Genomic DNA, 13407 nt, shown 5'->3' on the forward strand with positions numbered 1-13407 from the left:
TTATCTCACACTTTTATTAAGGATATAAGCTTTCCATATGTATCCTGAACCCCTGTTGACAAATAGAGAGAGACAAAGGTGAAATCAATCTTGAAGTGTATAATCCATCCTGGTCTGCAGCGCCCCCTGCTGAGCCCCGCGGCTCCCTACAGGCTGCAGCAGGAAGAAGACGTGTCCCACTCTCAGATTAGCTTCAGCGGGGGAGATGGAGGCAGACAGCACCGGAGGCAACATGGGAATAAAAGCAGAAGACGTGGAAATGGCAGAAAATCCATTTGAACCTTACATTGAGTCTCTTCGCCAGCAGCTCGAAGACCAAGACCCCGTGTTTCTGATCGCAGTGATCGTCGCCCTGGCTGTGGTTGTGGTTACCTGTGGTGAGGACTTACCGTTAGAGCTGAAGGTAGCATGCTAGCGTTAGCTTAGCAGGCTAGGCCTAGCGCTGAGCTAACTTAGCATTGTTAGCTTACAAAGTGGGTTGTTGGAAAGCAGTTTTGTCAGGACACCCATTGCTGACACTTTATTTAATTTTAATGCTAATTCGATGAAATAATGTGTGCTTTATAGCCATTAGCTAAGTTAGCACGCTAGGAAGCTAACTGCTAAGTCGAAGCTAACGTCAACAGCTGTCAGCTGCACACCTAATCGGCATTTTTTGCACGGAAGTCAGTCAGATTTATTATCATTGGTTAATGGACAACAGGGTGTTTTAATCAGACACTGCTGTCTCTTTTCAGTGTTTCTGAAGTACTTTCTAACCAGTAAAACTGTCAGGAGTGCTGTGCTGCTGGTCGGACTGTGTGACTCTGGGAAAACCCTCATCTTCAGCCGGGTGAGTTCATGTAATTGTAACGTGGTGTTCATCGCCACGTTGTCTAGCAGAGGATGCTTTGCTGATGCAAGACTGATGCATGTTTGTAAGTGATTGCCAATTTTATGTTTTGGCAGCTGTTGTCAGGAAAGTACAAGCGGACACAGACCTCCATCACTGACAGCAGTGCTCCATACAAAGCCAAAAATGACAAGGTAAGTTAAGTTTATCATCAGTTATCATCCTTTCGTGATGATCATGGTTTACAGATTCACCCTCTCCCTCCTGCACACAGGCCTCCACCTGGACTCTGATAGACCTGCCAGGACATGACAGCCTTCGCTCGCAGTACCTGGAGAAGTTCAAATCTGCAGCCAGGTGAGAACATGTCATGTCAAGTTACAGGTGACCTGATTAATTCGCCCTGATCACACCCTGTTGTCATCATCACCCCTCTCACTCGTCTCTCCAGAGCGATTGTGTTTGTCGTGGACAGCGGCATCTTCCAGAAGGAAGTGAGAGACGTGGCAGAGTTCCTGTACATGTTGCTGACGGACACTGTGATCTCCAGGAACGCCCCGGCTCTACTGTTGGCGTGCAACAAACAAGGTTCAACAACACGTTTACTGGGAACATTTTCTACCTCGTGTTCATTATTTTCATTACAGACGTACTGATACCATTTGTTCCTTCCCAAAACTGATCCTAGAGGTTACTGTAGTTTATGAGGGGGAGTAATCACCAGCACAATAATTTCCTTTGGGATTAATAACGTTCTATCATATCTTATCTTATTTTATCAAATTCTGATACTTGGTTATATATATATATATATATTATTATTACATAACATCTTTATACACCTAATCCTGTATGGATGTTATGTTATGGACGTGAAAGTTAAACAGTCGTTTGCCATTTCTGGATATTGGCTTCTATTGTGGTAAAAAAAACAACAACAGGACACTGCTGGGAAGTAGCAGGATCCTGTTTCTAATAAATGAATTATGCAGTATCAGATCGGTGCATTGACTTGTGTGTGTACTAATACAGGCTGTATGTGGGGCATTTCCAATACTTGTATTGGAACAACTGTAATTTTCGGCTTACACCTACTTTTGATTGTTATGTTGCACCATTATTTACTTGTCTCCTTTTTTATTTTTATTTTTACAGATATCACCATGGCAAAATCAGCTAAACTGATTCAGCAGCAGCTGGAAAAGGAATTGTGAGTAACTGCTACATTTTCTGTATTCTTGGGCTGTATTTCTCAACCCCATATCATCTTTATTTGAGGTAGATTATAATGACTAATAATTAGAGCTGCAACAATCAGTCAATATGTCGTACACTATTGAATTAGATCTTCAACTATTTTGATAATTGATTAATGGGTTCAAGTAACAGTTCAAAAGTGTTTTTTTTCAGGTTCCAACTTCATAACTTTGAATATTTTCTGGTTTCTTTCCTCCACTATGACAGTAAATGGATCATCTTTTGGCTTGTAGACAAATAAAACTTATGACTCTTCTTAAATTACCTATAAGTTAAAAGACATATGAAGTTATTTATAATTTGGAGGGTTTTACTGTTTTCTTCCTGTTATGTTAGTGCCTTTAAGTCAAGTGTTAGAGTTGCTTGTCATGTTTTGTTTGGTAAATTAACATTTTTATAGAATTTTTCCCATTCACCCACACTATTCGAGGCCATGCAAGGTGCTGGCTTGGCCATTAGAAGCAATCAGGATTCAGTGTCTTGCTCACGGACACTTTAGTTTGGGATTGAACTACCATTTTGCCTCAATTCTGTCTCGTTTCTCATAGGAACACCTTGCGAGTGACGCGCTCCGCAGCCCTCAGCTCTCAGGACGGCTCTGTGGGCGGCAGTGTGTACCTGGGGAAAAAAGGAAAGGACTTTGAGTTCAGCCAGCTGCCGCTCAAGGTGGAGTTCCTGGAGTGCAGCGCCCGCGGCAGCAAGGGTGAAGACGGAGATGCGGACTTGGAGAGCCTGGAGAAGAGCCTGGCTAAACTGTAACATCAGCAACTGAACATCCTCGGTGCAGAATTTGCCCCAAAGGATCAGTGTCCACTGTCACCTCAAATGACAGTTGCATCTCAGTGGAGGATTTATTTGACAGGGAAAGCAGTCCAGCGGTCCAATCTGTGCTGACTGTCAGTATAAAATGACATTAAAGGTGGAAGAATGTTTGACACATATTCAATCAAAACACACCAAAAAGACTGATGTAGCATTTCGTCAGGGTGCTCTGCAGTGCTGAGAAATGATCGTGTGCTCATTCAGTGTAAATCTTACTGTGAACATCCGCCTTGAAACGCTTATTTGGCTTGTTTAGAGAATATATGGTTTAAAGAATTTAGGTAAATTACAAGATTTGCTGTTTATAATTGCGATTTAAAGGAAAATTCTTATTGGCTGTCACATATTTTCACCATTTTTGTGTTAAACTCAGCTAGTCTGATGTATAAGCTGCCTTTGTTAAGACAGATAGGTGTGAATTGTATTCATTAACTCAAACAGTCAGCCTTGTGCCTTTTTTCTGGTATTATAGAAAAGTGTTGCTTGTTTGCAAAAGAATGACGTTTATTTGTTTGAAAGTGTTGCGTGAATACAGTGCATTTGCAATGAATGTATGAATTTATTCAGATTTTGTGTTTGTAGTTGTCTGGCTTGTTTAAAAACTGACAATATAAAGTTTTTGATGCTTGACGGTGACGTAAAGTCCACAGATCAACAGGAACAGAAGAGATACAGTCCGTCTGGTGTCAAATAGATTCAGCCTGTAATGGTTAGTAAGCAGCAAACATGATTTAATCATTAACACACACAGAAACCAATCTTAAGCATACATCACATGAGGGTTAGCTCGCTGTTGGTTCACGAGGTGCTGCTTTATATTAATTTTAAAAATAGCAGCACAGCTCCCCAGAGGACGAGGTCGCCACAGAGCCCCGAGCAATTTAGAAATGTGGCTGTGTGATCTGTGTTAAAGCTCAGTGCATATTTAAATATCTTAAGTCTGAGACGGAGCAGTGTGTTTGAAATGTCACATCTTAGGAACAGCTTTCATTTATTTAAAAACTTTGTCTTTCTGTCTGGCACCTGGTTTAGATTGAGATGTTTTTACTCTATAAAAAGCACCACACACTCAGTTAAACATGCAGATTTCTTTTGTCTTAATGTGGTAGTTTTTACAGTCCACAAAGATGCATAAGTACAGCAGGATGTTTGAAAGGAGGCCACACACACACGCAAACCCATCAGATAAGCCATATCAAATTAGTAGAGCTGCTTCCAATGAAATCGAAACATCAATTACACATGTAGTTTGTTGAATATTGTGTAAAAACTAAAAAAAAAACAATTTATGTGATGTCTGCCTGCATCTGTAAAGATCTACCATCCTGTACTGGTTTTGTACCACTTACGTTACTGGCCACAGTTCAGTCTTAATTAAAAGGAGACCAGGATCTTACTGTCACAACATTATACCAATAGCCATTTAGACCAGAAGTCTAAATATCGATGCTGTCAGCTCTAACAGCATCAAACACAGGAGTGTGTACTATTTCAGAAATGCATGTAAACTAAAAATAAGGCAAGTGGAAATGGTGTATTGCTACGACTGAAACAAAAGACTACAGAATATGTTGCAAAGTGCTCGAGTCTATAGTTGAGTCAGAGGGTAGACCGTCAGACTGGAGCTCTGATCTGCTACGACCACACTGGGTTCTCCTTTCAGCACAGCAGGACACAACCAGTTCACCTTGTCCCCGTGACTGATGCTCAGTTTGGGCCCAGGCTTCTCCTCCATCACCTCCTCTGAACCTGCAGCCACCTCATCCTCGGCTTCTTCTTTCTCTGCTTCAGCCTTCGGTGGGCTCTTTGCTTTGTCCTGGGATTGTTCTTTCCTCTTTGCTTTGCTCTTGCCCTTCCTGCGTGGGGCTGCTGTCACTCGTGTTTTGGGATTTGCCTCTGGAGTCACCACCGGGTGCTTACTGAGGTCCCACAGGGCGACCTGGCCGTCATTCCCCCCAGTGACGAGCCAGTAAGGGTGAGGGAGGAAATTAACAAAGTGGGCTTGTGAGGCGCCCTGACTGTGAGCCTTGACCGCTCCCTGCTGTTCCAGTTTAGAGCCGCTGCCGATCCGCATCAGATGCACCCGGCCGTCCTCTGCAGCACAGCCCAAAATGTTCCCACAACTCGCCACAGAAACGCAGTGGGCCAGTGGCGGGTTGAAAAGCTGACCAGGACGCTGCTGATGGTCGTCTTCTTCCTCTGCTACATCCTGGAGGTTGAGGGTCCAGATAGGACGCGTCTTCTGCAGCCCCCACAGCATCACCTGAAGCAACAAAAAACAAATCATTAAGTGTTGTCATATGGCATGTATACAAATGGTTTAACTCTCTAAACCATCCCTTACCTGCATGTCTAATCCAGCAGACAGAAGGTTATTGGGCCTGTGAGGCCGAAAGGCCACAGAGGAGCAAATGTTTGTGTGCCTACGAAGAGTCCTGCACACTTTCCCCCCAGGAAGCTCCAATACCCGGACTGCCCCGGAGTCATCAGCCACTGCCAGGGATGACCCTGTCTCGTTTAGTGCCAAAGCGTTTATCTCCTCCTCCCCTGCACCCTGAAACTCTTCCACGGGGCCCTTCAGGTTTCGGGGGTCGAGCACACTCACTGTGTCTCCATGCGACACATACAGCTGGCTCGGAGCTGCAGGTGAAAACACAACACTCGTGCTGTCCTCTTCACCAGGGAGCGTCAGACGGCCTATGATGGTTCCCTCTTGGCTCCACACAGTAACCTCTCCGCCCTCGGAGCCTGAAGCAAGGAGACCCTCTGGGCCTGAAGACGCTCCAACACACAGGATGGACGTGGAGTGGCCCTCAGACCACTGCTTGGCCATGCTGACCCTAGGACATGGAAGTTAACAGGGAGAAACATGAGTTTGTGGTGTTTTTTATGTTTTCAGTGGCAGTAAACGGAAGATATTTGGGTTTGAATGAGCCAAATTGTGTTCTGGGAACTTGTAATGAGCATTGTCACCATTGTCTTGTATTTTAAGGATTGATCAAGAAACTGAATGTTTTATTAATGATTAGCAGATTGAATAATAATGAAGAGAATAATTGGTTGCAGCCGTAAACTGAACATAATAACCCAGAAGGCAGATAAGCATGATTAAACATGAAAACATTTTGATTTATGTATTCAAGTGCTCAAAAGTTGCAGCTAAAGAGCTGTAACGAAATGGTTTCCTGTCAGCTGTCTTCTCAGCTTTACGCCACGTGACGTTTAAATACCCAAGAGCCTCACTTACTATTTTAAGAAGTTGCTGAAAACACAGAATTTAAATGTCAAACCAGATCAAACCAAACAGTCCTCGCTCTACAGCAGCTCTGCTAATGTGTTAGCCTACAAGCAAACATTTAGCTAACTTCCAGCTAACGGTTTAGCTACGATTAAAAACAAGTTTATGTTAATCTGCTGATTGAAAATCAATTATAACACTGTTCTGATATTATTGATAACTTTAAGGCTACAGATTTACGCTACCTTTGCAAGTGCCGTCAAAACTTCAGCAGGCTGCCATGTGGGGCTACGTCGCTCATTGATGTCGTCATAGCTCAGTCAGCTCACTATGCCCTGTGTTTTGTATGCCAGGCAGATTTATTTTGCTTTTTCGCCAGGAATGCCAGACATTTACCAGCATTTATCGACCTAGCATCGATGTAGTTTGCTATATCCTTGACTTTTAATATTTATCAGGTGGCAGTTGATGCTGGGTAATAAAAAAAATGTGAGGAAACACTGCCTGAAATGAAAACTTCAGGGCAAAATGTTCCTGTCATTGGTCAAAACCAAACAGATTTTCTGTGCTTCATGCACAGTGCTGTGGGTCTGAACAATATAACTGATTCCCTCAGGAGTACGTTATATAATAATAATAATAATAATAATAATAATAATAATAATAATAATAATAATAATAATAATAATGTGGAAATAAATGAGCAGAGATTTGCAAACTGTAAAATATTTTACATATATCTTGGTATATATATCATAATAAAGGATGAGAATGGATGTGTGTGTGTGTGTGTGTGTGTGAGAGAGAGAGAGAGAGAGAGAGAGAGAGAAAGAGAGAGAGAGAAGTAGCATATATCTGTATGATGTCAAATCTTAAATACATGGTTATTTCAAATGTTCAGTGATTATGTCCATGATTTTGCACATAGAGCCCCATTATTGCACATTATGTCCCATAAGTTTACAACATTATCTCAAACACAACAAGCATGAAATACAAGCCAAGCACAATCTGCAGAAAACGAAGCAGCACACAGGACACAGAGGAGTCAGATCATCAGATGATTGTTCAGCGGGTCCCCCCCTCTGGCCTTCATTTCCACAATGGCTGCTCTCCGCTGATTCATCCAAAGCTGTAGATGTGATGAGTGTGGTTAGTTTCTGGGTCAGTGAGCAGCGTGCCACACTGCCGCACTGAATAGGGAACAGAGCGGAGAGGCTGTGAAAACACACACAAACTAACTACACACACACATCACACTGTCAACCCAACATTCAAATGCTGACACATACTGTATATCCTCACAAAGAAGCTGCACGTTCTCACAGAGCACTTTGAATGTAAGTATTCTACTTTTTCCTGCTCGTGACCTGTGCATCAGATGCTACTTCCTCTTTATAATGCAGTTACAATGACAGATTTCACTAAGCAGATGGATATGTGTTAAATGTGATACCGTAGTTGCTGAAAACAGTGAGAATTTGTCAGCAAGTTTTGTGACAGTTTGTCACAACTCCTCTCCGTGGGATGAGTGAAAGGATGCTTTTTCTATTTGTGTCTAGAAATGAAGCTCATTGGATCTTTTGTAAAGCTTGAAGTTTAAGGTATGTACCATATATTAAACTTCATCGTTCATATTTAGGACATTGTGCTTGGATTAAAATGTATTTGGGGTTTTAATTCTCTTGCATGTAAATGATCAAAAGCGCCAAGAATGAAAGATCATTGTATCGTCGTGCAGGATGTGATGTTTAACTACCTCTAAACAACAGTTATATAAGAACATGTCATTGGTAGAAGAAACTGGAAGCTTAGCATTAAAATTCCTGCAGATTTAAAGAGTCTGGATGGCCCTGATGAAAGCATCAAGCCAAAATGCATTGGTCTGATAATAAAGTTGTTTTGTATGCCACAAGTCTTGCTGGAGTTTTGACCTCTTTAGACTTTTTCTCTTCTCCATGCAGCTTGGTAGTAGGCGAAACTGTGCCAGGAACACCTTCTCTGCCTCCACAGATTTAAATAGGAACAGGTTTCTGTTTCAGTGTCAAGTGCACAATAATACCTACAGTAGTTTATAACAAGCTGGTGTTAACTGGTATTCTTAAAACTTTAAAATAGGAGGTTAGTCTAGGATTAGCAACACTGGAGTTGGGAACCTACTTTCCTGTACATAACAGGCATGTTTTCGTATCTTTATCATAAGTTGTCAGAGCAGTCAAAGTCAAGATGAAGCATCAAAATCCTGAAATATTGATTCTGATTCTCCTCGTGAAAGGATTTAGAGTTACCTTGAAAAAAAAACACACACCAGAGAGCATGAGGTCGCCCTATTTCCCAGCGAGGACGGTGCTTTTCCGCAAGGAGGCAAACGGAGTGACGTACAGAGTCCCAGCGCTGCTCTACCTGTCCCGCTCCAGATCCTTCCTGGCCTTTTGTGAGGAGAGACTCAGCCCGTCCGACTCTCAGGCTCACCTGCTGGTCATGAGGAAAGGCACCTTCTACAGGAACTATGTGGAGGTCAGTGTTAGTCAGTGAACTCTACTGTTATTTAACTTCAGTAAAAGCAAAAATGTGAACCGATCCTTTAATTTTGGTTATTTTTCTTGATCCAGCTTGTTTCTGAGCTTACTTCCTCTGTTTAGATATAATCTGGTATTTTTAATTCCTTCTTTCTTCTCTTTGTTGCTCCAGTGGGAGGACATGCGTGTCCTTGGCACTGCCTTTCTGCCAGGCCACCGGTCCATGAACCCGTGCCCGGTGTACGATGAGTTCACGGGTACTCTCTTCCTGTTCTTCATCGCCGTCTTCGGCCACACATCAGAGTCCTATCAGCTGGTGACGGGGAAGAATGTGACCCGTCTCTGCTACATCTGCAGCACTGACGACGGAGACACCTGGAGTCCTGTCACCGACTTAACCAAGAAGGTCATAGGAGATACTATCAAAGGTCAGAGGGTGCTGTTTTTTCCCAATCTGACAGTTACAGTTTTTTGAGTAGTGTTGTCTGTCACTCTACTTTCATCAAATGTAAGAGGGACTGAATAATGAATAATGACTTAATACCACAGATTAAGCTTCATACAATGTGTGCAAATGAATATCATCCAGCTGCAGGCACAGGCAAACACCACACTCCATGCATTACCACGGTGTGTCCTTTCGCTGGCCTTGGTTGTGGCAATGTTCACACCTCTTGCGACCCACGGGGGCTCTCTCACAGGGTCCTAATTCACTGATATCAATGACAGGCACAGGAAGATGACCTGCAGGTGCCAGAGCAGGAGGTGTGTGGAGAGGCATGTTAAAAAGCTCAGCAGTCAGCTCCTCTAAACGCTCTGTGTCATGGGCTTTGTTTGCTGGAGTGCACAGAGTTCTTTGTGAATGATGAAGCTGTTGGTGATGGCAACTTCCAGAAAATGATAAAACAGATGTCTGCACGACGATCTATGTTGTGCAGAGTGATACTGACTGAGCAGGTCTGGTCGAGACACAGGATTTGTACCTTTATCAGTGAGCCATCTGGCAGTTTCATCTTCCTCTGTAGAGTTTTACCAGAGTTGCAGTGTGAATTGTGGAGCAGACTGAAACTTCACTCTTGTTCCTCTGTTTCATGTAGACGGTGGGGCCGTCGGTGATCCATCTTATGGATTGTTTTGTGAGGGCATTCATATTTGTGTGAGGGCAGCCCCTGCGGTTCTCCCTGTAAATCCCACAGGCAGCAAACCTGCGCTCATGAAGAGCCCTGAAGAAAAAAAATTGTTCCTTATAGATGTGGTAGCCTGTGCTGAGGTATCCTGGTTGCACAAGGGACATCACAACATCATAGGATGTCCAGAGGGAACGTCTGTTTTGCTGGTGTTAATTGTAAAGTCCACAGTGTAGCCAGTCTCAGAATCAACCAAGGCAAACAGCTTGAATCCCTGCTATGAGGGTTTTGCTTCCATCCCAGCTGTAGCCTTGGAGGAAACCGTTGTTTCATGCACAACCAGGTCTCTGTGGGGGTGATGAAATGACTTGCATGCATTCTTCATGGTGTCTATCAGGGGATTCAGGTGGATGTCTTTGAGATGGTCGGTTTATTCTGTCGTAACGGACTACCATATCAGGGTCGCTAAGATGAAGGTTGCGAGTTATTGATATGTATCTGTCCCATGCTATAACCTGTGGTGGAAGAGGCAAAGAAAAAAAGTGGTTCTGCCTCCAGTCATCCGTGATGCTGTCGAGTACTACCATTGTCATGTACAGAAGCAGCCTAATGTAGTTGTAAAACCCCTCTACGTGCAGGTCCGTCCATCTGTCCTTCTTTCCCCGTGAATTCCGTTAAGCAGCCTGCTTGTTTGTGTTCAAAGTATTGAAAGAGGACTGTGGATTTTATTTCTCGTCTTTTACTTTGGAACTGAGTAAAGAAAAGATCTCTTCTATGCGCAGGAGAAATGACTACAGTGACCAAAAACATGTTAATACCTATCCTTTAAGTGTCATGGCCCCTTATGCCATTTCCCTATTTAGTTTATTTGTTTAATTCAAGTGTATCACTCATGACTGTGTCACTACATTTGAATCTGTCTCTTCCCCCTCTGTCCTTGCAGAATGGGCCACTTTTGCTCTGGGCCCGGGCCATGGCATCCAGCTCAAGTCCGGCCGCCTGCTGATTCCTGCCTACGCTTACCACATCGAGTGCAAAGAGTGTTTCGGACAGCTCTGCCAGACCACCCCCCATGCCTTCTGCTTTCACAGTGACACCCACGGGCGAAGCTGGCGTTTCGGGGAGGCAGTGCCGGGGCCGGAGAGCGTGGAGTGTCAGATGGTGTCTGTGGATGAAGAGGATGGGACTAACGTGTTGTACTGCAATGCTCGCAGCCCTCTGGGATACAGGGTGCAGGCCCTCAGTCTGGATGACGGAGCGGTGTTTCAGGAGGGGCAGCTGGTGCAGCGGCTGGTGGAGCCCCGAAATGGTTGCCATGGTAGCATTGTGGGATTTCCTGCCCCTATACATTTATGTCATTCTCTTAACCATCACTTACACCAGCCTATACATCACTGCAGACACTGGACTTCCTGCATGAACTATTCAAATCACACCAACTCTCCCTCTCCAAAAATCACTACTAATGTTTCACCCAGTCATACCTCCCCTCCAGACTTTCTCACCCCCACCTGGGTGGTATACTCCCACCCAACATGGACCACCGCACGCAAGGATCTGGGCGTGTTCCTCAGCCTATTTCCCCGTGATCCAGACAGTTGGCGCGGCCCCTGGGTGATCTACGAGGGCCCCAGCGCCTACTCTGACCTCGCCTATCTGGAGTTGCCACCCTCACCTGGTGCACCACCCGCTGTGGCCTTCGCCTGCCTGTTTGAGTGTGGCACCAGAACAGCCTACGACGAAATCTGCTTCTGCATCTTTACCCTCTACGAACTTATTGATAATCTGCCCCGCAGCGTGCAGCTGGGGAAAAATAACAAGGATGAATGTAAAAGACAGCAGAATCAAGTCTCAGAGACAAGTTGCACAAGTAGACATGATGCTCAGAGTATGCCAGGTTTCCATCAGGTGAAGAAGAGGAGGAAGAAGAGCAAGTTGGCTGAGATGTGCTCTATGTCTTGAATGTAGTTTTTAAGCTTTGATTACAGAGGTAAAGTGTAAATACAGATACACCTGTACAATCTGATGCAGTCCAAACTGTTGTGCCATAAAGACTTATTTTAATGATGCCTATAATGTTCTGTGTTTGTTGATGCTGTCTTAGAAGAGTTCGTTCACTGATATGTTTCAGCACAGAGGTCGTGATTATAGTTTGTTTGAGCTTTCATTTGTGTAGATTGTGACGGCCCCTGTGGACATATGTGGTACGAGCACGACTGCCTCCTGTCACGTTTCAGGCTGAGAGGGAGACACACTTCTGTTGTGCTGTTCTGATTCTTATCTCTGCTTATAACAAACATATAAAGCTATATTTTTAATGGGGAATTGTAATACATGACTGGAATGAAATTTTGTAATACATTTTTTTGAGTAGATGTTTATATATATATATACGATCAAGATTTATAGGATGTGTGCAAATAAACAATGAGCCTTATAACAGCTTTTCTTTTTCAAACAAAATATTTAACATGTATTAAAAAAAACACAGAACATATTATGTTATATGATGTGCACTTTTTCATCTGTTATGCCATACTGTAAAACAGTTTCTGTCCAGCTGCAGGCACAGGCATTTCCACGGTGTGGTCTTTCGCCTGCCTTGGTTGTGGCAGTGTTCACACCTCCCACGTTGACTCTCATCCTTGGAGTCTTCTGCATTGGCATCGATGAAAGGAAGAGGAATATGACCTGCTGACACCCGGGCAGGAGATGCGTGGAGAGGCTTGCCAAAGAGTTCAGCTGTCAGCTCCTACATGAACGCTTTATGTGTCACCTGTTTTGTTTGCTGATGGTCGTGGCAATGTCCAGAAGGTGATGAAACAGGTCTCTGCGCCCATGGTCTGTTTTATTTTGGATGAGCAGGTCTGGTCGATGAAAGGATTTGTACCTTTAACAGTGAGCCATCTGGCAGTTTCATCCTCTTCTGCACAGTTTTCACACAGTGTGCCGTGTGCAATGTGGAGCAGACTGAAACTTCCCTCCTGTCCTTCCATATCACGTAGACGATGGGGCCGTCGCGGATCCATCTTAAAGAGCCTCTTTCTGATTCTGATTCGTTCATATCCGTATGAGGGCAGTCCTACTACTGTAGGGCTCAGTTTGTGTTTGATGTGCATTTCCTTTTTAGCCGTGTGCAGAAAAGATAATGCAGCTGCATGATGATATTACAGCTACTTGTGACTCTTGCCAATCTGATGGTTGACAAATCAAAAACTAATGTTTTTGTCAACTACTGTTTTCAAGAATCAACTTTATATCTAAAGGAAAATTCTATCTTTTCACTCTCAATTCTCTTTAATGTACCATACACAAAAAACTTTTCAGCAGCCAAACACAGAAAATAATATTAAGACAAAGCCAAGCAGGACATCCCTTGGTTTGGCCTATCATTATGTCAGTCTGTGGTTCATGAACTCAACTATTTAAGAAAATCAGGTACTGAGAAAGTGGTCTTGTTTCTGCGAAACAATTCTGATAAATGTCTGATTGTGAGGTTCCTACTTTTCTAGCCACTTTTCTGATCTTACACAATTCTCCTTTTGGGATTTTGGGCTTTAACTTCTCCCATATTGCCAGGACACAGTTAATTTGCTCCTGCTCCCAATACAT

The 13407-nt window shown here is 43.6% G+C and overlaps 3 protein-coding genes across 3 annotated transcripts; 2 read left to right on the forward strand and 1 right to left on the reverse strand.

Moving 5' to 3' along the window:
* The first annotated feature begins 160 nt into the window (after positions 1-160).
* Positions 161-3541, forward strand: srprb (SRP receptor subunit beta). Its single transcript, XM_073488923.1, has 7 exons — positions 161-377; positions 738-832; positions 949-1026; positions 1107-1189; positions 1284-1420; positions 1988-2042; positions 2638-3541. The coding sequence occupies exons 1-7, from the start codon at positions 206-208 to the stop codon at positions 2846-2848; spliced, it is 831 nt and encodes a 276-aa protein (XP_073345024.1). The 5' UTR covers positions 161-205; the 3' UTR covers positions 2849-3541.
* Positions 3542-3625: 84 nt separating this feature from the next.
* Positions 3626-6454, reverse strand: wdr53 (WD repeat domain 53). The gene is made up of 3 exons (XM_073488922.1): positions 6395-6454; positions 5256-5751; positions 3626-5174 (listed from the first exon to the last, which is right to left on the reverse strand). Exons 2-3 carry the CDS (start codon positions 5742-5744, stop codon positions 4500-4502), a joined length of 1164 nt encoding a protein of 387 aa, XP_073345023.1. The 5' UTR covers positions 5745-5751; positions 6395-6454; the 3' UTR covers positions 3626-4499.
* A 2011-nt stretch (positions 6455-8465) lies between these two features.
* On the forward strand, positions 8466-11757 carry neu4 (sialidase 4). The gene is made up of 3 exons (XM_073491037.1): positions 8466-8666; positions 8841-9096; positions 10739-11757. The coding sequence occupies exons 1-3, from the start codon at positions 8466-8468 to the stop codon at positions 11755-11757; spliced, it is 1476 nt and encodes a 491-aa protein (XP_073347138.1).
* The last annotated feature ends 1650 nt before the right edge of the window (positions 11758-13407 follow it).

Source organism: Pagrus major, chromosome 2 (genome assembly GCF_040436345.1).
Source record: "Pagrus major chromosome 2, Pma_NU_1.0".
Taxonomy (NCBI): Eukaryota; Metazoa; Chordata; class Actinopteri; order Spariformes; family Sparidae; genus Pagrus; species Pagrus major.

Excerpts from the sequence above, each read along its gene's own strand:
- neu4 (XM_073491037.1), top strand. The coding sequence starts at position 8,466 with ATGAGGTCGCCCTATTTCCCAGCGAGGACGGTGCTTTTCCGCAAGGAG. Across the intron at positions 8,667-8,840 it reads TCTACAGGAACTATGTGGAG|TGGGAGGACATGCGTGTCCT; the intron begins GTCAGTGTTAGT and ends TTGTTGCTCCAG. Across the intron at positions 9,097-10,738 it reads CATAGGAGATACTATCAAAG|AATGGGCCACTTTTGCTCTG; the intron begins GTCAGAGGGTGC and ends CTGTCCTTGCAG.
- srprb (XM_073488923.1), top strand. The coding sequence starts at position 206 with ATGGAGGCAGACAGCACCGGAGGCAACATGGGAATAAAAGCAGAAGAC. Across the intron at positions 833-948 it reads AAACCCTCATCTTCAGCCGG|CTGTTGTCAGGAAAGTACAA; the intron begins GTGAGTTCATGT and ends ATGTTTTGGCAG. Across the intron at positions 1,421-1,987 it reads GTTGGCGTGCAACAAACAAG|ATATCACCATGGCAAAATCA; the intron begins GTTCAACAACAC and ends TTATTTTTACAG.
- wdr53 (XM_073488922.1), bottom strand. The coding sequence starts at position 5,744 with ATGGCCAAGCAGTGGTCTGAGGGCCACTCCACGTCCATCCTGTGTGTT. Across the intron at positions 5,175-5,255 it reads CTGCTGGATTAGACATGCAG|GTGATGCTGTGGGGGCTGCA; the intron begins GTAAGGGATGGT and ends TTGTTGCTTCAG.